Source organism: Centropristis striata, chromosome 14, assembly GCF_030273125.1.
Source record: "Centropristis striata isolate RG_2023a ecotype Rhode Island chromosome 14, C.striata_1.0, whole genome shotgun sequence".
NCBI classification, from domain to species: Eukaryota; Metazoa; Chordata; class Actinopteri; order Perciformes; family Serranidae; genus Centropristis; species Centropristis striata.
In genome coordinates, this window is record NC_081530.1 from 7,868,867 (window position 1) to 7,896,698 (window position 27,832).

At 38.0% G+C, this 27,832-nt stretch overlaps 1 protein-coding gene across 1 annotated transcript; it reads right to left on the reverse strand.

The window, feature by feature from the left end:
* Nucleotides 1–26,093, reverse strand: nt5c1aa (5'-nucleotidase, cytosolic IAa). Its single transcript, XM_059350750.1, has 7 exons — nucleotides 25,576–26,093; nucleotides 19,638–19,682; nucleotides 13,873–14,040; nucleotides 13,637–13,766; nucleotides 7,542–7,664; nucleotides 4,345–4,529; nucleotides 1–3,783 (listed from the first exon to the last, which is right to left on the reverse strand). Exons 1-7 carry the CDS (start codon nucleotides 25,729–25,731, stop codon nucleotides 3,430–3,432), a joined length of 1,161 nt encoding a protein of 386 aa, XP_059206733.1. The 5' UTR covers nucleotides 25,732–26,093; the 3' UTR covers nucleotides 1–3,429.
* Nucleotides 26,094–27,832: the final 1,739 nt, after the last annotated feature.

Below are 27,832 nucleotides of genomic sequence, written 5' to 3' on the forward strand. Positions count from 1 at the left end.
TCATTTATTTTTTACCAAGTGGCACGTCCTCATAAACTTGTTGTTGAACTGTTCAGACATTGCTTTATCTGCATGCATGTATTCCTGAAAGTCACTGTAAAATTCAAACTGGCCTGACAGATTCTGAAACTTCTTCCTCCAATAGCTTCATCATCATTTTAGAGCAATGGTTCTCAACCAGGGGTCCCGGGACCCCCATGGATTTCTGAGTGAGTTCCGGGGTTCCCAGACAGTTGGAGAAATGTATTTTCCCAATTTAATTCACTATAGAATTAAACCCAATGTGAGTAAGAGTAATACAAATGAATTTTCTGATCATAGGTTTCACTCCCTTCAACTGACAGCTGTAGAATTCTAGTCTTAATCAAATCTAACAACCAAAATGTTCAGATGGCGGTCCCTGACACAAAATCTTATCAAATGGGTTTCTGTGACCTAGTGTGTATCAAATATAGTTTTGCTGATAAATACTGATTTAGGGCAAATGTAAGCCAAAACACACATCCTTTTAATTACGTGATTTGGCTGTGTAATTAAACTGGTGGATTGTTTGTCACGGTAATGAATCATCAATATATATTCACCATTGGAAGAGAGTGGGAGTTGGAGAGAGGAGAAGTGGATTGACATTTTCAAAAGGCCACTGTGGTCTTTTTGTCAATAAAAGATGAATTTGCATTAATCAGTCAAACAGAAGTTACGATGATACTGAAACAAGCTATTGATTGCCAGATCACTTAACAACATCAGTGTCACCTGAGCTGAGTGTGACTCTGTACTAGCCTTGGTGTACAGAAGAGGGCAGTAAAATCAAGACAGATGCTTGTGATATCTTAGTTTACCACACTATCCTGCACAGAGGCTGTAATACCCTCATATAAGCTACCGGGATGCGTTTAAACTAAATAATAGACCAGAGCAAGTAGGGCTAGATTGGATGAATTAAACCCGGACATTACATTTTTTTTCCTTACTACCTCTAGTGGAGCAAACATGTAGGCTAATATTTGGCCTGAGTGAGCAAAGTCATGTTGTTATATTCTGCACATCAAGCTGATCAGTGGTTCTTTATAGTGAATCATGGCAACAACTGATGCATTATTAATGCAAAAATTTCACACATTTGCCAAAATGATAGCTACCAGTAGTATCCTCTTCCTTGGGATTTAAAATGGAAGTTTTATAGGGGCATACAATTTTTCATTTTTTATAGAACACAAGTTTTCCGTGGTAAAATAAAGTGGTTACAACTAAGACCCCACAAATGTCAGAATTCCATCAACTAGCCATCTTTGGTTCAGAGCGGTTAACATTAGCATTAGCAATTTAAGCATGCTAATGTCAATGCACAGCTGCAGCGGATGGGTTTGTTAGATTTCGAGAGCTCTTATACTCTGATACTCTTAAGTCCACTTAACTCCATTTTAAGTTTTACCAAATAAAATGACTACCTTTATGTGTTTCAGACTGAATGATAAAATAATTTATTTAGTACTAAGACAGGAAAGCTAGCATGCTAATTCAATTCGTAAGACAGGAAAGCTAGCATGCTAATTCAGTTGTGTGGGTGATGGAAAAATAAATCCTTTATTTTGGAAGTGTCCTTGTTTGAACTGAAGTTTTAAACCAAAATGTGACTAATTTTCTCCTTTGGTGGTGCTACTATAAAATAATGTAATACCTAACTCCAAGTTGTCAAGCTTCCTCTCTGGACCAAAGTGGACCACACTGCTTGCTCACCATAAAAGTTTTTTTTATTAATATTCCTATACTCACTTGTATGAAATACATCTAACATGCAAACATAGGAAACCTTAGCATGCTGTTCTGGACTTACAGAATAATAAAATAATAATACCCCTTCATCCAGTAGTATGAACTATAATTAACATGCTAATATGGAAACCTTTATAGCATGCTAACGGTAAGTACATGTGAGGGTGATGGAAGTTAAATATCAATGGATAATTCAACGTGCCCTTCCTTGAACTGAAGTGTTCAGATTGTATTTTGTACAACCTTGAACTGTTCCTGCTGCTACATGAAAAGTAATGACACATATTTCCAAGTTGTTGAGATTTATCTCAGGACCAAATTAATGCTGCTAGCATAGCTATAAATAGTGAATTCATTGAAACTAAAGGCACTCACTGAAACGTATGGCTGTCTTGTTTTGGACAAACATAAAATACACTTCCTTTCGGTAATATGAGATACATTTAGCGTGCTAAGAGGAGAAACGGTAGCGTGGTAATACCACTGTGTATAGCGAGGCTAAGGAGATTTCAGTCATAGCTTTCAAGGTGTTTTGTATTCTGACCTGTGAAACAGCATGAAAAATCCACCACCCCCAAATTCACAAGGTTTCATTATCTGCAGACTATAAATGTGTATAAATGTACCAAATTACCAAATGTTATGGCAATCCACCCAAAAGTTGTCAAGATATTTTGCTCTGGACCATGGACCGACCACTAATGTCTGCATTGAAACTAAGGCACCAGCTGAAACTTATGGCTTTCTATATTTGTTTTTGGACTAACACAATAGTTCATAACATTGCTATCTTCAGTAATATACAGTACAACGTATTTTTGTGTAGTTGCAAACAAACAATTTTACATTCTTGTGAAATCAAACTGTAAAATGATTGACACGATAACTCTCAATTATAACTCTTGTGCTACAGTACATCACTATCCTTTTTAACCCTATAATAACTCTGCATTGTGCTTGTGGCTCATCTATTGCCGACATACAGTGTAGTCTCTGTGCTTTGCTTAAGTTACGTAAATATCAGTGAAGCCATTCATCAGGTATCCTCTAACATTCACTGAGGTATCTTCATTATGAAAAGAAAAGTAGTAGTGAGAAAAACCATGGACCTTGGAATTTACCATTAAAAGCAAGGTCTGACAAAACACTTCAGCATTAGGTAGATTGAGGCTTTAAAAGTGAAGCTGAGGGAACACTTGGTATCCAGGTTAACTCAGGTTCCAGACCTCCACTTTATAATGAATCCTTCTCCCTTTCTTGGTAAGACTCCTGTGTAGCATTCAAGCACAAGTATTGGCCAGGGGTCTATGTTCGCACGAGGTGCTGGTACCTGATTTACCTGATATAACCTGATAGATGGGTTATTTTAACCATGACCACTTGTGGTCAATGCCTTAGCCAATTGGGCTGCTACACAGGGTCGAAAATACTGGGATTCATAAGAACTCTCACCAGACCTGTATCTAACTGCTAACGTGATGGCATTAAGCTGACAATTTACATTTTGATGAAACAAACTTACAATACCATTGCTACATCATGGAAATGATGCATTTCCACATAGAATTCAGTTCAAGTTCATTTTTCCATCCTCCTTCTCTTGTTCTGTTTCTGGCTGGATGACTGTGCCATTGGCATTTGGAGTTCTGCTGTCTACTTCCCCACCGTGGTTTTCGTTTTGGGGTATTTCTGTGCAATGCCGTAGGGCACATGGGCAGCAACGGTGCCCATTTCAGCCGCTCCCTCAACGTGAAACATCTGATCATCAAAGTAAATGTGAGGCCTGATCTTCTCCAGCATGGGGCCCTTCGGTGCCCCTGCAAGAAACAAGGCCTCGTCAATCTCCAAGCCCCAGGCCCTTAGGGTCTTCAACGCCCGGATCCCGGAGCTGGCTGCGCTACGAGCTGTGACCAAGTATGTTCGGATGGGGCAGTCCAGGCGCTGGCCTTTAGCGTAAAACTTTTTCTGGAGCTTCCCCAGTGCTTCCAGGAAGCCCTTCAGAGGACCCTGTCACAGAGGAAGAAACCGGTTAAGACATCTTGTGTTTCAAAGAAGAAAAAAAAGAAAAAAAATCTTGTGTTTCAGAGTGTTGTTTTGTGTCTTGTAGATTCGAATCATTAGTTTCCTTGTCATTCAAGATCTATAGGTACAAGCAAACTCTTTTTGAATCAGCACCATTTGTTTTTTTAAGCTCACACAGCTGAAAGCGAATTTCATAAATTGCTGGCTGTCAGACAGAATGATGCACCAACTGAATCCTAATGCCTTTTGAAACCATTTATCAAATAATTTTGCATAATTTATTCATAGAATAATGGATTTTATATCTAGAACATCTGCATAATCATTTACAGGTGATTAGGTCTGCACGGAAATGACAATGTAAGGCTGCAATGGAGATTAAGGTTCAACGTTTTTTTATTTATTAATAATGACAAAAAACAAACCTCATTTATTCTAAGATAGACTGAAGTGCAATCTGATTCTATCTATTATTATTTATTTTTGGCACCTTATCTACTGTTCAAGAGAAAATGTCTCAACAGACCCCCATTGAAAACTACTTACGTGATCCAGTAGTGTGTCCTCGTTGTCTCTCTCATGCTCGAAGAACTTGTCCAGCCCGTGTGCCTTGAAGATTCGCTCTGATTCATCAGAGAAGAGGACAGCATCGCCGTCAAATGCCACCCTCAGCTGGGATTCTGATACTTCTGTCAGCTTCTCTGTCATGAACATGGTGGCTGCTGCGATGCCTGAACATAAAACAGAAGGAGACATCACTAAGAATGGCTCAATAATAGATTTGTTGAGAGCAGTTGTGGTTGGACAGTCCATGTTATTTGTCTTCATTCCACTTGATTTCATTTTACTTCACTGCATTTCACTGCCCTTCAGTTCTTTACTGCACATGACTTCAGATTACTTTACTCATGGACTGTTTAAAAAAATGGATGAAGCCACCATGATGTCACCCATTGGGCTTTGCCTTTGGTATCTTTTTTGTAAGGCCAGATAACAGTGTACTCATATCTGATTGATGACACCTCTATATTGCTGGTCATTGCTTAAGATCGATTAGCATCGATAAGCCTCTTGAAATGCAAGAATGGAGTTGGAGTTGAGAGACAACGGCATAAATGTATTTTAAAAAAGCTAAGTAAAAACTAAAAGGGATGTCAGACAATAGCTGATAGGTTCCAAGATGGCATTTCAGCCAATGTGCTTCATTTCTTTTGCTCTTTACACAGACTGCTTCCCTGCAGTCAAACAAGGCTCGCGCAAAACGTGATATGACTAAGCCTGCAACCCAGAACCAGAATGCTACTGGTAACACAATCTTGTCGTGTTTCCTCCAGATTCTGCATTAACATGCAGATATGTGGTTATCACAAATAAAGACACGAAACTGGCTTTATTTTACCTTATTACTTCATTTCCTGCTAGAAATTGAAAAAAAATCAAAAACATTTTCATCTACGCTGTTACAGCTGTAGTGCAATTAAAACACTCTCAGAGCAGACATTGTTAATGGCCTTCAGCTTCAAGCAAGTATTAACAAATAGCTTCAGAGCTAATTAAGACCTTTCAAGTAAAATGTCAAGGACAGTTCCCTTGCTTGTGTGTGTGTGTGTGTGTGTCTGTGTGTGTATGTGTGTGTGCTTCCCACAGAGTCACTGCATTAGTGACACGAAGCGTGTAAGTCACATGGAGAATGTCCCTGGAGGCACCTTGAGAGGTATGTGGTCACGCTGTGATCAATCAGCACACAGTTAATTTTCCCTCAGCCCTCCACTGTACACAGTACATACAGTGCATTGGTTTCTGGTTGTCATTACTAGAAAATCAAAATAACTTCCTTCATTCTGGCTTTGCTTTGCAGTGTTTTCCTTTTGGTTTGAACCCTAATTTTCCCTGGTCGGTCTGCTCTATTAAAGCTTCCTTTTGGTCAGCAGTGATAATGCAGCATGAAATTTGCTGCACTGAACAAATGTAAACCCTCAGAAGCGGTTGTCAGCTCACGTCCCGCAAATTCCACATCAATGTATTCTGTTTCCAGCTCCCTGTCAGCAGAGCACATTAACATCTTGTATTTCTTTGGCAGAGAGCAGCCCATGTTTGCAAATATTGATACATATTCAGAGCCACAGCCAGAGCAAATGGGATGTTACAGCCTGCTGGTATTCCCTTTGGTGTGCCTCTTGATATGCCGTGACACGCAGGAATCCATCAAGGCAACACAAAGAGGAGAACCCATCAATATGCTGGTTTATGGTAATGTGATAACATGTCAGTCACTCTATTCATTATGCAAACAGGACAGGAAATAATTCCGGAGGTTGACTTACAGCTCACAAAGTGTTCGTGTGCCTGTAAGAATTTAAATTGAAGTTAAAATGGAAAAGTTTATTTTTTTCATGTTTTATTCCAAATGCCAATCACTTTCCAAGGCTAAACGTATAATTTCACTGATAACTGGGGCTGTAACTTCAAATCAGACGCTGTATAGTGTGACTGTTTTGTTGAAATATTTTTTTCTGTTAGTGGCATAAACAGTGTACTGTTTAAGTCTTCCACAAGTCCTCCAAACTATATAACCTCATACGTTGTTAGTTCTTACCTTTAAGTATGACTCAAAGGAGCATTTTAGGTTCAAATATACTTACTTTTAGCCACACGTATGCATAGACAACCTTCTGTGTCGCATACTATCCCTATGTACAACGTATTGTCCGTGCTCTGTTTTCCAAGAGATCAACACATCAGTTACCATGTTAAACATGTCATTAATTTTATGAAACTGGTTTAGTCTTGTAAGATTTAGGCAACAACCCTACTTCCCTAAGGTTAGAGTAAAAAAGTACATGGTTAATAAATAATTACCGGAAGTGAGGGGACCTTTTTGTGCTTTACTCTCTGTTTCCTTGCATTCACTTTTGGCATTATTCATAATTACTATGAACACTATTACAAACACAATTATTATGGGAACTGCCTTTCTCGATAACCAAACTTAAAACTGTAATTCCTACAAGTATGATAAAATAAGGAACTGGACAGTATATTTGCATCCTAGAGGACATAGGATATCGGATTGGATATATACAGTAAAACAATGCTGTTAATTTGATAATAATTTCAGCATTATTTTTTTTAAATAAAAAGTAATTGCAAGTAATTACTCTATACACTAAAGGAAATAATATTAATACATTTACTGTTTTACAATTGATTTCCATACTGTGTTTTCTATGAAAAACATTACTTCAAGTTAATTATTTAAACAGCATTTGTATAGGACTGATTCTGATCAAAATTATGATAAAAATGAAAAAATACAGTAGTCTACTTTACTTTTCATACTGTCTACTGTGTTTTTTCTACAGTAATGTTTTAACTACTGTGATTTTCCACAGTAATGTTTTGACTATTATAATTTTGTCACAAGGACTGATTTTTATTGTAAATTATACAGCACTATACTGTAAAAAAAAAGCAAACACAGTGATGAACTGTGAATAATACAGTGAATAACTTTAGATTTCACAGCGATTATTTACAGTGCAGTACAGTATTTAATGCTAACATCACAATTTGTTTTTCACAGTCATAACTTTCTGACTTTGCTGTACTGAAGGTCATCTTTAATTCTAAAGTAACAGATACCTTAGAAAATACCTTAGAAAAAAAGATTTCCTTGTGTGTGTGTGTGTGTGTGTGTGTGTGTGTTTGTGTGTCTGTGTGTGTGTGTGCGTGTGCGTGCTCACCTTCAGCCAGCGCCTCCCTGACCTTCTCAGCGTCAGCAGACAGGTAGAGATTGGTGTGCCAGGCCTTCAGGTAGCCAATAGGACTGCTTCCCCCCGTCATACAAAACCTCTCAATAAACAAGTCTGGGGACGAGAGGAACAAGCCAGCACAAGGTTTTCAGTTTCAGTACATCGTTAAATGTCAACATACAGCACATTGGCAGTGTGACATATCCATTACAGTATTGGTAAGTGTTTATCTGTATCTTTACAGACTGTGAGATACAGAAGCAAAGTGACAAAACAAAATGCAGAAAAATCCATATTTCCGCTTGCAGCTGTATTTGTATCGCAATTCATGAAACATAAATTGAGGAGCCACAGGGGGTAAAGTGAGGGGAGAGGGGGGCAACATGGTCTCACAGGAATCTGTGAAATAGGCACGGATTTGCTTAACTCAAAATCCGTGGAATAGCCACGGAATCACTCAAATTTCCATGAAACTGACATGGATTTCAATACAATGCAGATTAATGACAGTCATATTTTTCTGGCGAGATCTTCGCCACAAAGTGATTATGTACATTCACTGAGTGAATATTTAGAAAATAAAACATATATTTCCCGCTAGAAATGTAATCAAAATCCATTTTCATGCAGAAACTAGGTCAAAATATTGATTTTTTTTCACTAAAAATGAGAGAACTGTCCGCCATGTTTTTTGTTCTGACTGCCGGAACCTTGAAAGTCACGTGACTTGGACACAAAAAAAATAGGAAAAAATATCCATAGAATATGACTGTCATTAACTTGCATTGTAGTGAAATTAAGCAAATCCGTGGCTATTTCACGGATTCCTGTGAGACCAGGTTGGAGGGGGGTTAAGGACACGGTGAGAGGATAAACTTACAAGCACTTAAAAGGTGGAGAGGGTCCAAAGAGGAGCTTAACTGGAGGGGGGAGAGGGGACTGTATGAGGGGTGAGGCCAGACTGGTGGGAGTGAAGTGTCTGCTTGCATTTTGGCCGAATTTGCTGCTGAGGACTAATCCAAAGAGTGACGCAGAGACAGTATAAAGAGACTGAGATTAGATAATTAGATCTATGATTGCAGAGCTGTTCAGGTAAAAATGAGCTGATATTAATGAAGGAACAGAGAGAAGGGGCAGAGGGGTAAAGTAGTAGACTAGTGTCAGGATGGAGATGTGATAAAATGAGTGAGAAGAGTTGAGGGTTGTAATAATGAGAATAGGTGGGTGACACCCAAGATAGATAAAGATATAGTAAAAGAGAAGGTTAGTGTGGGTGGACGATTGATGTGCTGAATATGAAAAAGAAAGACGGCAAGGTTAAGACATTTATTTAAAGCTGCATGAGGCAAGAAACTCGTCTTCTTGTGAGTTGTGAGAGACATATTTAATGAAAGCATGGTCAAAATGGAGACAGTGGAAGCTAAATGGCCAGACTTTTAGTCCTTAGTATGAGTCACACACTACATCAGATGGATCCTATATTTCCCATAATGCAACGAATCCAACCTTTTGAAATGGAAGGTTTTATATGGTTTAGGTGCCAAAACCCAATCATGGTTTGGTAAATAATAAATGGACCTGCACTTATATATCGCTTTTCTAGTCGTTTTGCGACCACTCAAAGCTCTTTACACTACAGACTACGCTCATTCACCCTTTCACACACACATTCATACTGGTGGCAGAGGCTACCCTAAACGGTGCCACCTGCCACCATTGGGAATTCATTCTCACACCGTTGAACTCAGCATCGGGAGCAATTTGGGGTTCAGTATCTTCCTCAAGGATACTTCGGCATGTAGGCTGCCATGGTCAGAGATCAAACCTCCGATTAGTGGGCAACCCACTCTACCAACTGAGCCACAGCCGCCGGGTTTAAGTAAGTATGTAATGTGACATGGTGTGATAACATGATAATAAATAGTAGAGCTGCAACAATTATCCGATTAATCGAACAATAATCAATTATTATATTAATCGTCAACTATTTTGATAATCAAATAATTGGTTTGAGAAGTTTTTTAAGACAATAAGTCCAAATTCTCTGATTTCAGCTTCTTCAATGTGAATATTTCTGGTGTCTATGTTCCTTTATGACAATAAACTGAATATCTCTTTGGTTTGAGGACAAAACAAGAGATTTGAGGACGTCATATTGTGGTTTGGGAAACACGGATTGATATTTTTCAAACATTTTATTGACCAAACAACTAATCGATTATTGTTTAAATAATCGACATATTCATCGATAATGAAAATAATCGTTAGTTGCAGCCCTAATAAATAGGTTATGTAACTTACGTACGTCAGTCATTCAAAAATAACTACGTAGCAAATAACTTGTAGAAGTCCTGTGTTAGTTTGACACATCCATACACAGACTTTGTCACTCTTTATACTATGTCACCTGACTTCCTCCTTTGCTACTGTCATAATTACTATGGCCACATTAAGCAGTCACAGTCATCTGTCTCTGTATGTATGTACAGTACAGGCCAAAAGTTTGGACACACCTTCTCATTCAATGCGTTTTTCTTTATTTTCATGACTATTTACATTGTAGATTCTCACTGAAGGCATCAAAACTATGAATTAACACATATGGAATTATGTACTTAACAAAAAATGTGTGAAATAACTGAAAACATGTCTTGTATTTTAGATTCCTCAAAGTAACCACCCTTTCCTTACGAGAATATAAGACATGTTTTCAGTTATTTCACACTTTTTTGTTAAGTACATAATTCCACATGTGTTCATTAATAGTTTTGATGAATTTACAATGTCAATAGTCATGAAAATAAAGGAAGCGCATTGAATGAGAAGGTGTGTCCAAACTTTTGGCCTGTACTATATGTATGTATGTATGTCCTTTGATTTTCGACCCGAGGAAGTGCAGTGTCGAGTGAGAGTTCTTGAGGTCTATGGCAGAGTGCATTAAGACAAGACCCCTGTTAACAGAGTTTAACAGCATGGTGGGTTCAGCTCACTCTGTCACTCGCTACAGTACATTTAAGAAATAATGAAGACAGTGAGACCGGAGATGATACGTTGTTGCAAACTAAAACATTTCAAGTCATCCATCCATCCATCCATCCATCCATCCATGTCCACTTATCCAGGGCCGGGTCGCGGGGGCAGCAGGCTAAGCGGGGCATTCCAGACGTCCCTCTCCCCAGCCACAACGTCCAGCTCCTCCTGGAGGACCCCGAAGCGTTCCCAGGCCAGGGGAGAGATCAGCGATTTCAGAATGAATGCTTTTATCCCACATAGCTAGTGGTTCGCAAATGATGTGTATACTCTGCATAATTGTAATTAGCAGGTGACAATTATGATCCGTTCTTGAGAAAGCTACAAGCAACAATACCAGAAGCCGAGCAATCACACTGTTCTGAACAGGTTATGTTTTGAATGCATTATTGCATCAATTTAGTGAAACAGGAGAAAATGAAGGTTGTAGCGTGAGCCATTGTCAGAGAACTACATCCAGAAAAATGTGTACTCAGCAGCAGTAAACTCTTGTATCCTTTTGCTTTTTAGTTCCATAGTGCCTTTTTAAAAGAGGTAATAGTTGTGGAAACAAAGACAGACTGATACAATATGACTTATAACCAGGCCCAATGCAGAATCCCCCCCAGAGAGAAACAGAGTACAAAGAATCAACTGTCCTCTAAGTGGTTTATTTAGCTTTGTAGTCGGGCCCTGGTGAGTTTGGCCCTACGCTGTACCCCATCACATCAAACCTCCCAAGCTTCCCCCTTCTTTAATACAGGCGTTGGACCGTGGGAGTCACTTGATGGAAAAAGGCCTCACCATTGATGTCTTTGTATCTTTTTCCCCCTGCAAAAATGTTTTCATATCATCTATCTTTGTATGATTTATTTGCTTGTCCAGAGGATCTTAACATGCTAATAGGAGAGCAGGAAATCAGCAGGACTGCAGAGACACTGCTGTCACATCAAAGCATGAGCTGTGCAGTTTAACACTTTACAATCATAGCAGCTAGGTGTGTGTCACTGTAGGCTGTTATGCATATTAAATGCATATATGAGGTTATGTAGCGGCTCCGGTTTTGATTTCCATAGAGAACGATAATGTCATCTGATCAAATCTCAATTTGCTGCACACGGAGCACATTATAGGACCTGCCAATCATGTTGGCCCTTAGGTGCTACGGTATGTTTTATACATGCAAAGTAGATGAGTGAAATTGCTTAGGGACACCTATCATTTACAGCTATGCACGAACTGTATAGTTGTCCCCAGTTATCCAAATGCAAGGAGAGACATTTTATACGTCACCCTACAGTTGTTAAAAATAGCTGCAGCAAGCAGCTGATGAGAGATACGTGTGTATGTGACTAAGACGCCCACATTCCGTTTGAAATGTGTAAAGCTTAGTAAGTAAATACTTCTTTCTTAATTATTTTTACGACTATGTCACCCATAGAGCCCCATTGTCTAAGCAAAACTGCAGGCTCAACAAACTGTTATCTCTGTGACATCAGAGAAGCCATGTTTTCCTTTGGTTCTGTAGGAAAGGTCAGAGGTCAGGGACTGTTTGAACGCAATGGGATCTAACATGAAAGCATCTGGAAGACGGTGTGTTGCTTTGGTTGCTCCGCTAAAGCCTGTTTTTGTTTTGGGCCTCTCCGATTATTCTAACATCCCAAAGGACGAAATCTTGAACTTGTCCCGGCCTGAAGCTCCGAGGACATGAAAACATTTGAGGATCTGAACAGGAAGTGGTTTGTGAGGAAGATGTCATCACAGGGTCTGAGATTTCCCTGGGAAGGATCCTATCAGTCAGCTGTTCATACACTTAGATGTTTGTCTCTCAGCTGAGCTGGTGTCATCCTATTTCATTACACCAGTGACTGCATCTTAACATCTAAGGCTATGTTTACACTGCAGGCAGACCTGATTTGTTTCTCAAATCAGATGATGGAGAAAGACTGGAGGTGTACAGAGACATCAATATCAATATCTGTAACTATTTGCGGATAGAAGACTGGAAATTAACATGGTTTATAAGTCACATTAAATCAAATCTTGTATTTTCTCACCCAGTCATTCTCAAAGTGGTCCAAAACAGTGTAGTATGTGGTAAGCTCACAAATCTACAACTCTTTAGAATCTGCAAACATGTTAAATACATGTTTACCATCTTTCTAACACATTTGTCTTGTGTTGTTCTTTCACATAACCAATCCTTTCAAACACTGTTAAAGCATTTTTAAGGTCCATTTTAAAGCTTTTACAGCAAGTTATGTTGTATTTCCTGTCAATCCTAGTGTTTCCTGATTGTATTTAGTTTTGCTTCCTGTGTTTCTCACCTCTGTGATTACATGCCCCGCCCTGATTAGTTCCACTCTTGTCTTGTGATCTCTGTATAACTTTGTGTTATTCTCATTTCCAGATCATCTTTCTTCCCTTGTGACAATTGGGCCTGCCTTCCACTTGTGTCTCATTATGTTTTTTTGAGTTTTTCCCTTTTGCCTGTACCTTTTGGATACTTTTGCCTTGCTGACTGCCCCACCCTGTATCGACCTAAGCTTAGTAAAACTTGTTTTGAACTGAACTGTTCTACCTTGTCTGAGTCTTGAATAATGAGTCCCTCTTGTGAGCCCCTGTGTGACAGGATCTGATATAAAAATCGATTTCCTGTATTTTGTTGCTGTCTAAAAACAAACTAGATACTGTCAAAAACTGATTTGGGCGGGCAGTCAAAACAAGGCCTTATAGCCCTGATTTAACATATTATTCTTTCTCTTCTATGTTCATTTCCATTCTGTACTTATCCACAATTTTTCCAGTTGGAGAGTGAGATAATGATCTTGTCAACTGAATTGTAAGTGTCTGTATGGGTGCTTGAAATCTGATCTCTATGTCACGACAGTAAGCTATTTAAAGCCACCATTCTGAATGCCACATCGCATCATTAAATAGTGCCTCTGAGGATCAACAAAGTCGTAAATCTTCTAACTCTGCACAGCGGGGCTTTCACCTGACGTTACTGTCGTTACTGTCAAAGTCTGAAAAAGAGCCAAATCTTTATAATTAGACTTAGTAATTTTGGTACTTACTATGATGGTTGATGGTGTTTATGAGCCGGATTCCAACGTGGGCATGGTTGTACGTCACCAGAACGATGTCAAACAGTTCTTCACTTTGTGGGTAGAGGTCCCGCAGACGAGTGTTCACCGCCTCCAGAGCCTGTCAGGAGACAGCACCAGTCAGTAAAGAAGCTCAGGACAGCTAAATAGTCAAATGTTAGTCTGACTTGTTTGTCTGCGTGAGTGGATGTCTGTGTAAATTTAACCTTAACGAAGGGGAAAGCAGGTCCAGGGGCAAAGGGTTCGTTCTCATGTTCGATCTGGTATCTTAGATACTCCTCCACACCTTTCTGCTCAAACACCTTCTGCTCCCGCTCGGTCCGAAACAAGACACGAGAAGAAACTGCAATGGTGACTGCGTTTTCTGGCTTTGGCTGCAGAAACAGACAAAAGATAGAAAGTAGTATGAAGAAGAACAGAAACGAAGCGATGAAAATGAGCGAGCAGTAACTGAGACAGCATTGAGACAATGACTTGAAAATACAAGGGGAGGAGAGATGAAAGGTATCGTAGGAATGAATGAGCCAATTTTGCCCTGTGTTGCTAAAATAAACTCTACTAATAATACTTTGAGTGTTTCCTTTTTTCAAGTGCATGCATACAAGTGCTGTGACTATTTTACAAGAGGCCTCGGGTCATTCAACCTTATTTAGATGCAGTTAAAGGAATAGTTAGAGTTCTTCAGATCACAATACATGCAAAAACAAGTGATACACTTATTGTCATGGCTGATTACACATTTATTTATTTTTTTTGAACTCTTAGAGACTGTTGTTTAAAATCCATCATTCATACTCAAGAATCTTTCTTGTTCCTATTAATATTGCATATTTTGAGTGTTTGGAGGTGTTTGTGACTGCTTTACACATTAAAAATGCATTTCTTATGCACTGACATTACATTAGAAGTTAGAAAGTGATGGGATAGGATTCAAAATGAAATAAGCCTTACCACTCTTGCATGGCCGGGCTTCTTGTGCCAGATTTGCCTTTTGTTTTGCTGTGTTTCAAATACCCTTTGGACACCAACTACAAGTTTCAAGTTTAAACAAATGCCGAATGATAATGAGATCTCCACTCTCTGTCCATGGTGCTGAAATATGCAAAATACTGTAGATACAACCACAGCTGGCATTACTCGCAAACCCTTGGTATTGTGAATGCGCTACCACTATGGAGCTATATGTCAGTTATCCATAGTATTGTAGATCCTTGACATCCTGTCACATTACCAATTATTTTTTGTTCTTATCTCTAACTCTGTTTTTGGATTGTTTTTTATAACTATTTGTGTATGATTTTTATTGTATTTTAATAACTGTAATAACTGTACAGCACTTTGGTCAACTGAGGTTGTTTTTAAATGTGCTCTATAAATAAACTTTGACTTGACTTGACTTGACTTGACTTGACTTGACTTGACTTGACTTGATTACCATACCATGGCTTTGGTGAAACAACACCCCTGGGTGCTGTTAAGACCTACTGGTTCCAGTTGTAGCCACTACTACTACTAGCTGTGTTCCTAGCTGTAACACTACTACTACTTGCCAATTTCAAATCTTTTTTTGTTTTTAGACACAAATTCCGGTTGGGTGGACAAAATGTAAAATTGATCAAATCAATCAATCAAAATTACTTTATTTATCCCCAAGGGGAAATTCAGTTGGTCTGGTAGAATCTCTGTTAGAATGAGACAGCCTGATGGCTGTAGGAGCGAAGGATCTTTTGTATCTCTCCGTCCTGCAACAGAGAGAGAGGAGCCGTCCACTGCTGTTTTTTGGCCCATAAAGGTTTTGTGTAGCGGATGATCTGGGTATTTCTGGCCTGGAACATCTTGACAGTGCCTCTCTCCACCACCTCCTCCAGTGGAGGACATCTCCTGCCTCAAGGATCCCCAGAATTACGGTTTATACTCTAAATTGGTAATTTTTTAGCTACATCTAGCAGGTTAGCTCCCCATTAGGCTATTCCTACTACAAATACTTTTTGTTAAGTTCATTTAAAAAGGCACATTTGCAGTTGTATAGGAAAGACCTCAAAGTCTGTTCTGTCTTAGATTATTTGTGTGTGTGCGTGTTTGTGATTCTTACAAAGATTTGTCCTCCATTACCTCTAATGAACAGTTCTAGCTGGCACAGTGGCCTCATGTTGTGCTCATGGTGCCCTAATGTGTGTGTTTACGATCAGGTGTCTGAAAGGGGAGGGCAGCATTCTTATGGGGGCAGCTGGCATTAGTGCCCACAGCAGGCAGCTGAGCTTGATGCCTGGCTGGTGGAAAAGAAAAGACAAGGGAGCTAATTTAAACTAAATAATATATAGTACAATAATGTGCTTGTGAAAGAAATCATTACTCTAAACTGGTGGTAAAATAAATCCAATGATACTCTCATGAATCTAATAACAGAGATAATGTTGACAATGTTATTGCTTAATAGTTCCATGCAGTTATCGAACTATTTAAGAGTCAATTTGCAAAAACATATTTAGGTTTTGATTTAATTTCCTGAATCATGATTTATTCTGGGTGCACCCCATGTATTGATAATATAATATATAACTGCTGTTCAGTTGTTTCTCTAAGACATCTTAACCTTCTTTAATTGAGCTGAATCATGTATTCATATTGTGCATTCAAGGGGAAATCAATGGAATGGTATTTGTTTATTAATTTCTCTAATGTTTTTTTCTGTTTTTGCAAATTAAGTAATCTATTCTTTACTGGAAAAATAAAAAATGTGTCCAATGCAAAATGTTATGATAACTGAATATATATTGCATGCTTTTAAATCAATATGTGTCTACAATGGACAGAAATCTTTTCAATAAAACACATGCATGTTTGTGTACATGCCCTGTTGGCTGTGTGCTGGTAAATAGGCTGAGAGAGGCACTGATTCACTGTCCCTCTATCTTCCACCACAACACCCCTGCCTGTTGACATCTCACCTACTTACCTGCTAACACACACACAAACACTCAACAACTTAACCTTACAACCAAGTCTTAACCCTCAAATAGGGTGAGGATTGGCGGAAATGTCACTTCCCAACATGTCCTCACTGTGTTGGTTAAAATCGTGGTCCTCACTTTGTCAGATATACAAGAACACACACACACACACACACACACACACACACACACACACACACACATCACCTTGTCAAGATTAATCCTGACCCACATCTAAATCAGATTAAAATAAAATTTAATCAGATGATAACACTGTCTGCAAAGTTCCTTTTTTCTGTGTGTTGTGTCCACTACATCCACAATTCTGAAGAATATTTTCACTCATATAAATAAATGCCTACTGTGCAAACAATATGATTGTTGTCCTATGTCATACTGTACATTTTAATGTATTTATAGGGCTCACATTTATTTTAAATGTTCACGTTAGACGATGGAGCAACATATATGACACTACCCAAACATATATATCAACTTCCTGCAGGCTCTGCCTCCATATTGCAATGTATCCAAACACAGGCACATGTAAAGGTAATGTTTGTACCATCCACCGATAAGACTTTGTTTTGTTACCAGAGGGAGAGAGAGAGATTCTCCCCAGGGTATATTTGAAGGTTGTTATTCATCAGGACAGAACTAAATTAATACACAGGACCTTCAAAAGTGCAAGAAGGGGGTGAAGGTTAAACAAACGTCATGCACAAAAATAAACAACTTTGTGTTCATTTGCCTCTGAATGAAAATGAAAGTTTGCACTAACCAGATCTTATGAAAAAAAACAAAATTCTGAACTATTCAGCAACACTGTGAAGCCGTGACAAATATTCACTGAAAATCAGACCGAGCTGCATGCTGTTTACACAGATTAGAGAGGAGAGGACAGGAGAGGTCACAAGTAAAGGTTGTAATGCAAATAGTTCAATCTTCTTCTTCCAATAAATAATAATAATTTATCAGAGAAATTCAACTTGTGTTTTTTCTTTTTTTTCTGATTTATGTCATTATAACTGTGTTATTCTGCACAAAAGACATTTTTGAGTTCACTTCTAGCCATGAATGTGCTGATTGCATAGAGGTAGGAGCAACAAAAAAACACCCTGACATGGCCTGGGGTTCAGAGAGTTTAATGGGATCAAACTTCAGGGAGTCGGAAAAACTCCTGATCTCACAGAAATACTAGAAATGACTATGACCTCGTCATACTGCATTATATGGTGGTGGCACATATTCTGTTAAAATGATGTGCTGCCAACACAAAACAATTTGGCTATAGGAAAAGGTCATGGTTTGAGTAAAAGTTATTTGATACGCAACTTTAGTCGCTGTGGCCCGGGCCAGGGAATCATACCCACAGTTGGTTCAACTAGCGAACCATCGCAGAACCGGTTTGCTTTTCCACAGGCTCGAGAGCCACGTCATAACCTCACTGTATACGTCTGGAAACGCCTCCATTCTCTCCATTCTCCGCAACTATGATAACAACAATAGCGGACTACATCATCTCTTTACAAATGTTGCTCCTGGCTTTGTGAGCCTACATCAGCATCCAAACACGACATGCAAACATTTGTTCTGCTCTTCTTGATCGCTATGGACGGAGATTACTTTCTTATTTATCAGGCAAAAAACTATATTTGGTAACTTCAGTTAATAATTCGAGAAAAAAGGTGCAAATTTACTAGATTAAAGTGGCAAATCTACAAGAAAAAAAGTTGCAGATTTAAGAGATTTAAAGTGGCAAATTTGCGCCAAAAAAAATCGCAGATTTACGAGAAAAAAGTGGAAAAAAAAAAAAAAGTGGTTTCTCCCAGATTCACCACTTTAACCCTTAATAGGACACTCATTGAAATACTTGCAAATTCCAAATTTCAACCCTAGAGAATATTGGAGGATATTACATACAGCCAGAATGTGTAAAAAAAAAAAACATATGAAAATAACATTTTGAGAAAAAAGTTTACAAGATTAAAGTGGCAAATCTACGAGAAAAAAAAAGCGTAGATTTTTGAGATTTAAAGTGGTGAATTTCGGAGAAAAAAGTTGCTTTTTTCCCACTTTTTTTCTCGTGAATCTGCAACTTTTTTCGCACAGATTTGCCACTTTAAATCTCTTAAATCTGCAACTTTTTTCTTGTAGATTTGCCACTTTAATCTAGTAAATTTGCAACTTTTTTCTCGAAATATTACCTGAAGTTACCAAATATAGTTCTTTGCCTGATAAAGGGTTAACACTGAACTTGAGATGTAAATGTTAGACTTTGTTGTAAACTAATGCTAGCCCGCTAACACAAGTCCTTATCAACCAGATTGCAGATCCTGCCCCCAGCCCCTGGTGTAAGTCGTTCGTGGTGCAAGACCAGCAAAGACTTGGTGCCACTCTGGAACCAGTTTTCCTGGCTGACAGCCGGTTCTTTGGCTGTCAAAAAGCGAAGAACTGGTTCAAGATTAGGCACTGGCTCCAAACCAGCCGTAGAACTGCGTTGGTCGAAAAAAAAAGGGTTAAAAGGGGATTAGATGGGATAAATGACGCCGAGCGCAACTAATGAAACTCAGAACAAACAATCAAACTAGGCAGCACTGATCAAATATGAATCAGGATTCTATTAATTAATTGCCTATTTCTCACCTCAAATTTTCTGAGAAACACATTTTAGTGTACTAGTTACCTGTAATTAAAGACGTTTTTTTTTCGATTGACTCAGAAACATGTGTCAGCTAATATTAAAAGTACAACAGCATATCTCACTGTGTCCTTCTAGTGATTAGAACACAGCACTCAGTCAGCCAGTGACCATCCAGAACAATATGAATCAACATGACAGCACACGTGATGATGCATCAGGTCAGGTTATTGGTTAGTAGAGTGGGTGTGTCTGTGATCATGCAGGCAGTTGACAGCTGTCACAAAGGAGGTTAAAGGCATTAAAAGGGTAGTGGTGATGGTCATTTGGTAGCCATGGACACAACCTTTGACCTCACATGATGATGGGACATACTTACGAAAAACACGCCTCCCTCCACCTTCCGGGCTCGTCTCTCTGTCACCTTAGCAGAATCACAGTTTGTTTTTATTCATCGAGTATTCAGACAAAATCATCTACAACTGAGCTTTAATGACAATTCACAGATATAACAGATTTGGAAAATGTGTTAATTTGACGTGATTGACCTGTTAAAGGAGTTTTTTAAATGTCTGACACAGGTTTTCACACACAAAGACAGGTGATACATGTGACACAATGTGCTGTGTTTGCAGTGGTTAAACATGGGTGTCATGGGTGACAAGTGCTGCTCAGAGACAGCCTTTCAGATGTATGAGACCTTTGGTGCAGCTTATCCATTAGAGTCAGTTTGCTCTATGAATAACGTGTCACACAGTCTGGGAGTCATCCCAGAGGCCAGTTCTCTACTGCGATTTGATACTGGTAGTGTTAACAGCCTGCACCTCTCTCAGTGGGGCTCTTTCTCACTGGGGAATGCATCGATCGTAAGGCTCTTCTGCACAGGAACCCACAGTTACCATAATCACCTCCTACTTATTGATTTTTGTGATGGCAAGGGCAGGTGAATATAATTAAACCTGCTGGGAATGAAGACTAAACATTTGTGTGTGTTTATTTTATCTTGCACTGAGAGATTACAGCACAATTTATGGTCCCATAAAGCATAAAAAAGAAAATTGTTTTTGAACCCTCCCCCCACCCCCTCCTCTCTTCCCCACTCTATATATTAATCCTGTCAGAGCTCTGCCAGATCAGCAGGGCCGGTGTCTGTGCAGATCCATGAGTCATCTGTTGTTTATAGTTACATATCTGAGGCCTTTATTCTCCATCTGAGGAGAAGTGGACAGGGATTTCCAGACGAGAGACAGACAGAACAGAGGGGAAGCAGTGAGAAAATAAAGAGGTGAAAGTGTGAGCAGAGAGTGACGGGGTGGGGGTGAGCAGCAGTGGGGGGCTGATATTTATAGATTAGTAAAAGGCCAGTGATGATGCAGTCTATGCAGGCCTCAGCAGATACGGTAACACCAGAGAGTGCCAGTAACAGCAATGTTATTTAACTGGTTTGTCTGAAATTAGGCCAATATTAAATTCACATATGAGCCAGGGTATTATTCCAATGTGATTGTTTTGTTGTTGTCATATTTCATGGATATGCAGTACCTAATCAGTGCTGCTGTGTAACTATTTTCAAATTCTTCTTTAAAAAGATAAGCTGCATGGTAGTAGTACTGTGATATAACCACCCCTTTATATATATATATATATATATATATATATATATATATATATATATATATATTATATACATATATATATATATATATATATATATACATATATATATATTTATATACATATATATTTATATATATATATATATATATATATATATATATATATATATATATATATATATATATATATATATATATATACAACAGGGCTATAGCCCTGTTAAACGGAAACAGTTGACACAATCGTGTCGTTTCAGCCACATCGTTTCAAATTCATGTACATTCATGTATGACATGTGCAATACGCTTTATTTTTACTGTATAACATGTGCAATAAGCTTTTTCTCTGTGTGACATGTGCAATAGTTTTTCCTTTGCCATGTGTCTCTGTTTACAGTCCCTTACTTTTGTGATTTGTGTGATGTCCTTTTGTTTTGTTTGTTTGTTTGATGGGTGCATGCCTTGGTTGATTATTTATTTAATATTTATCTTTTTTGCATTGAAGGGAGAGCTGTGCCTCAATTTCGTTGTGCTAACGTATTTTTTTTATACTACCGTGCAATGACAATAAAGACTCTATTCTCTTTTCTATTATGTGTTGATGTGTTTTTGCATAGGCATCAGGCAGAGAGTTTAAAGTTTGCCAACTGACCCCATCTGCTCTATATAACTCACGGGGAAGGTAGAATGTTCCAAACCAGTAACTTTTCTTGATGTCTCACTATAATGTTATGTAACTCTGGTGTCTGGTAAAGTGCGACCGGTAAGGTAAAGGCTAACCGTAAGCTTCGCTGTGTCCTCTTTGAAGTGTTGCTGTTGTTTTTCTTTGATTGAGAAAGGCAGTGGTGGCTTGTGGTGAAAACCGGGATAGTTTGTGCATTAAAGTTGAAAACTGAAACATTTTAAGTGTTTTACAGATAATTGTCGGGACTCCAGAAACTCAGCTTTAAACAGGGACCATCTAGGATAATAGTTTCAGCCTTTCCCTGAAATGACAACTTGGCTGGCAGATCTTATCAGTTATTTTTTTTTAAAAACAGCATTTCTTGTATTACAGTGTAGCACTAGTTATTCCGAGTAAGTATAAAGCAAAATGTAACCGGCTGTTTAATCTCACTTCATATTAGAATAAGCTACACGGACAATAAAGGATTTTGTATGTTTCAGCTTTAACAATAATTTAAAAAAAAGCTCTTTGGTAAATATTGCCTTTACTAACCAGTTTTGCTGGAGTTGCTGGAGCCCAGCAGGCTCAGTAAACACAGTTTATGAGGTTATTTTACTTCTGGAGGAAGTAAGCTAGTTAGCCAAACATGCTAACTTTACCGCATATAGCCTAAACACTGTTTGTCTTGTGTCTGAAAATAAAAACAAAACAATATTCTGTTCTTTCCTTGCCTTTTTCATTTATTTCCTTCCTTCCATTTGTCCTTCTTGGTCCCCACCTTCAGGTTTAATGTGCATTAGACAGGGCTTTAATTTAACATGAATGATACTTTATAACACTCTCCTAGCCATTTAATGTTAATTATAATGAAATATAATGAGTTCTTTTTTATTAATAAGACCTCACATTACTTAAGCAATGTAATAACTTCCATTATTAGCACTTATTTATCTTAACATTAGTTTCAGTCATTGAATTTAATCAGATTACTGTTAAAATAAATGATGTGATTAAATGTGTCTTTGCATTTAATTAGTGTCCACCAATGAACACCATGAATGTGTATTTAGGACGAGTAGGACGAGTTTTAATGTACATCCCCGATTTCAAAAAAGTTCAGGGCACTGTGACAAACTTAATAAAAACAGAATGCAATTATTTGTAAATCCTTTGCAACATAATGTACATATAGTTGAATTCAATACAGAATGAGATATAATGACATCTGTGTAAGGGCATTAGTTAGTTTCCTGTTTTGTTTTGTACTTGCATTGTCTCTGTGTTCCCACCTTGCCCTGCCCCTGACTGTTGTCACTGCTACCAACTATCCTGTCCTCTCTGTGTATTAGTCTCTGTCTTCACTCGTGTCAGTGCCAGTTTGTCTCGTGTGATTCCCAGCAAGGTTATTATAGTTAACAAAAACTGACGAAATAATGAAAACTAGAGTTGAAAAAACATTTTCGTTAACTGAAATAAAAATAAAAACTAGAGGTTTTTTTTAAAAAACAAGAGTTTTTTTTAAAAATGAGAGTTTTTAAAAAAAAAAAAAAGGATAACTAACTGAAACTGTATTGTGTGGTTACAAAACTAACTAAAATTCTCCTTCATTTTCGTTTTTGTCAACTTTTTTCATATGTAAACCTTTTTGGTTGATATGAAACCTATATAATCTATCTGGTTTTATGACTTAATAAACTTATTGGGGCTGAGATGGATAATAGAAGGAAATAAAGGCAACATTTATTGTGATTTTTTAAAAATCTGGCACCCAACAAATACCCCATAGCAAAAAAACTAAAACTAACGAAAAATCTAAAACTATTATAACCTTGATTCCCAGTAAGCGTTTCAGCCTTTCACCTTGTGCTTGGTGTTTTTCTTGTAGATACCTCTTTTTGCTTTTGTACCTCTGCCTGAAATGCTTCTTTGTTAGAGTCTTGCACTTGGGTTCTTCCTCTCTCAGCCTATCAGATATCTAATGCTCTAACTGGGAAACTTATTTTTGTAAATATATACACTCATTCTGAATTGGATGCAAAAGGAACAAAATAAATAATGGCATCTTAACAACAAATTTAGTAGCAAAACACAGTATAAAATTACATTTTTATTTTACTGTTGAAAATACTGTACAGATCATCAAGTTTAATGTGATGTTTATTGTACTTTGTACTAACAAAAACATAAATGACATCATCACAGTCTTATAATCTGTGTGTTCCATGAGTCACACGCAGTGTAACCTAATGTCAGAGATGTATCTGTCCTTTAGTCCATATCTCATTACAGTTATGTACAGAAGTAATATCTGAATGGACAGTTAAGCAGTATCAGTGCCATGTAATGGATGTTTACAGTCTGAAAATACATCACTGTGGCCGTGCTAATCCACACGCAGCAGAGATTACTCAACTTTTAGCTACTTTTAGCTCCTCTAACCTGCCCTCAGTATTCTCACCAGCATTTTGTTCACTCTTTCTTTTATTTTTCACCTATTTTTTTACCTATTTTTTGTCTTTGTTTCCTTTTGAGTTTGATTGCAATAATTAGCAGTTGTGCTCAGCACCATGTCCCCTGAGTCCCAGGACCCGCTGCTGTGTCCTACAGTATGTTAAAGTCCTGCAATGTAATAACAACACTAAAGCCAACCACTGAGCAGGGCCGGCCTGAGACTTTTGGGGTCCCTAAGCAGGATTTAGTTTGGGGATCCCCCTTATTGTAATGTGTTGCCGCTTCACATGGCATTAGTTTAAGTACACATAATCTACAACTAACTATGCAGACTAAAGTGAGACATATTACCAGCATCACTTTCTTTGGGCTCCTTTGTTACACCTATTATATTTAATACAACCATAAAGTTTTATTTTTTATTCAATTTTTTATTATTCTATTATTCTTTTACGTAGGGGAAAATACATTTTTTTTAACATTGCCGATCTAAATGGTCAATTTTGCTGATCTCTGACCTCGTCGTTTTGTCACTATTTGTTGAATCAATTTTCATCAATTTTCAAAATTCATATAAATTAAATAAAATGAATTATTGCTGCTAATAACGCTTAATAAGTATCTAGTGTATCTAGTTCTATTTTACATGTCAGGTTCATGTCAGCCTTTTGACAACTGGGCTTTTTACGTCTCAGATATTTCTCATCAGAAAAACTACTCGAATCAAAACCCTGGACTGTAACCACAGAATGCAATGAACCTCAGCACAGTTTTCAGCTGAATATATGTCACAGAGATGTTCAAACTGATAAACTTCAGTTTTGTGTTTTACCCATCTTTTTTGGAATCAGGTTGTAAGAACATTGTTCACAATAAAAATCAAAAGGGCAAAATTTGCATCTGAACATTTGGGTTATCACCTACAACACAATCCATTCTAATCAGATCCATTTTATAGAATACTGTTGTAGCCTGCAGTCATTAACATGTGATTTATTTATCTTTGTCTAAACCTGTTAATATTTTAGTTTTTAAAATACAGACTCTGTCAAACATAATATCACATCGGCTATGACAAATTCTGTTGTTAAATGACCAAAATCAGATGTAACTGACCCTTAAGACCAAAGTTCAGTGAAAAAAGTTCTGTAGGTTAGCTTGCTAGCCTAGCCTTTAAAATCAGAAACTGCCTGGTCATTTATGAGTTCTGTGAATCACCATTCTCTGTATCTCCTCTTCCATTTACCTCTCCCCTTTTCTCACGTCGTATGTGTCCGCTGTTTAAATTCCATACATAATTCGGAAGATAGGTGTAATGGGAGCGTGACACCAAACTCCTGTGACCTCAAAAACTCACCTTATCTCACCCTCGACCCCCATCTATGAGCCACGCTTTAAGCTACACGTGGGTGACGTAAACATCTGACTCAAAATAATAAGCTGGGGAAACAACAACAGGATGAGAAGACAGGAGGACAGAGGGGCTCTTAGAAATGAAGTTGTGTCCAGTAAAGAGGCCTTTGCACCCTGTTGATCTCCAGATCTCTAAAAAAAACACAATATGAATGGTCAGTTAGACTTACTGGTTTCGGCTTGCTGGTGAGGCCCAGGTGGTCCTGATCAAACTCTTCTTTCTCTTCCCATGATCCTCTGCTGTCCCCGTTGGACGAAGGGGCAACTTTGAGCTCTTTGACCTGTCCGCTCATCACCTGTACAGGGTCCAGACTCATCTTCACCATAGAGAATCCCCCTCTCTGTGCTCCCAGCCTCCAACCTCCTCTACCTCTGATAAAGACACAATTTTCTTCTTCTGCAAAATCAAATAACGTCCCTCTGCAGTCCGTGGCATTTATCGAGATACTCCTACATTGATAACAGACTTACTATACGGCACTTTGCTGGGCTTTTGAAGAGCACAAAGTGTTCACTCTTCTGTATCCTTTTTTCCCTCAAGAGGATTATTGCTGACTAAGTCCAATTTCCTGAGGACTTGAAAGACGTTTGCTGCCACACCGACACTCATTCACAACCAGCTACTCACACATACAGTGTATCCTTTGTGAGTGTGTTGCAGGCTGCAGTCCATCTGCTGCTATCTCCGTGTCTCTCTCTCTTTCCCCACTCACTGACCCCGTCTCTCCCTCCCTCTCTGTCCCATTCAATCACTCTCTCAGCTCTCATTCCCCTCTGTCCTCCCGCTGACCAATCACAGCCCTGCTTCCTTATTCAGCATGGCTCCGCCCCCGCTCCCTCCTTGTTGACGGTGCAATTTGCCCAAGAGGCTCATGGGCCGTTCACGCACACACTAAGTGCACAGCAAAAAATAGCCATAATCATGAGCCATTAAATCTGGAGGCAAATCAGAATAGTGACAACAGGGCTGAGCAAATCAAGAGATAAAGACTCTTTACAAATTCACATCAGTGTCTTTATTGTTACACTTTTACATATGATTTCACTTGACTTTTTTCGCAACACCCTACACTTTTTTCTCATACTCACACTAATCTGAACATGGTTGATTTAACTAAACTTCACACATTTTCACATGAGGTTTTTATTCATCTGTACTGCCCTACAAAGCCTAACTGCAGTAACTACATTTTTGGTAAAAAAAAAAATTAAAAAAAATTGAGTTATAACCAAAAATGAACTCCTTGATGTCTGTTTTTATCTTGTGACAAAGTTTTAGATTTCAATTTTGCTTTATTTTAGAGAAATAATGATATAAAAATTGCAGTAAAGACAAAATCCAACTCAAAACCAAAGCAGACCGCAGTACCTTCACTCTGACTGTGATACAGTGCTGCCTTGAATTTCTTCACTGTGTTGAATAGTGAAGACAAGAATAATAGAAATTGCAAGTTTATTTGATAGGGAAATGATTGTCTTATATAAGACTAAAATATAACATTACTTAATAATATTAAGTCTAAAATACACAATTCTTTAGAAAAAAAGTTGACTTAAATACACTTTCAAAATCAATTTGAAAATGTTTATTCACTGAAAACAAAATATAAAAGCTGAAAGAAGACATTGTAATTACTTCACTCTGTTTATGCATTACTACTAGAAACTTTTACAGCAGAACCAGAGTGCAGTAACTGCATTTTTGGGGTCAAAGGTAAAATAAATCATGATTTTTGAGCATAAATATTACATCATCAATACATGTAGAAATAACTGTCATCACTTATCTACATATAACCCATTTGGCTGGCCAGTAAGAAAACATAAAAAAAAACTTTAAAGTAGTTTTTCTTAGTTTTACCATTTGAGTACTTTCTGCAGTTAGACTCTGTAGGGCAGAATAGTTGGAGTCGTGGGTGGATTATGGAACAGTGGGTCTCTGCAAAAAGCCCCGTCATGGTTGTGTTGCCTCTTTTTGTGGTTGTTCCGTGTTGTTTTGTATATTTTTCTGTAGTTGCTTCGGGTCACATTTTCTGTTGTTTTGCATCTCTTTGTCGTCTTTTTTAGTCGGTGCAGTAATGTGCTGCCCACTGCTCCTTGCATGGTGTGTTCACTTGTGTGTAAAAAGGATGGGTTAAATGCAGAGGTTAAATTTCCCCATTGTGTCTTAAATTTTCATCTTAAATCTTAAATCTTAATCTTAGTCCCTTTGTAGTGCTTTTGGAGTTGTATTGTGTATCTTTGTTGTCTTCTTGTCTCTATGGTAATTCTGCACCTCTTTGTAGTTGCTTTGTGTCCCCTTGTAGTCATTTTCATAGATGTAAAATCTCTGTGCTAAATTAAGTTTTAAAGTATTATTTTGTCTTTTTGTTGTTTGTTTGCTTACTTTGCTCCCTTTTTTGAACTCCTCTATTTATTTAAAGGTAA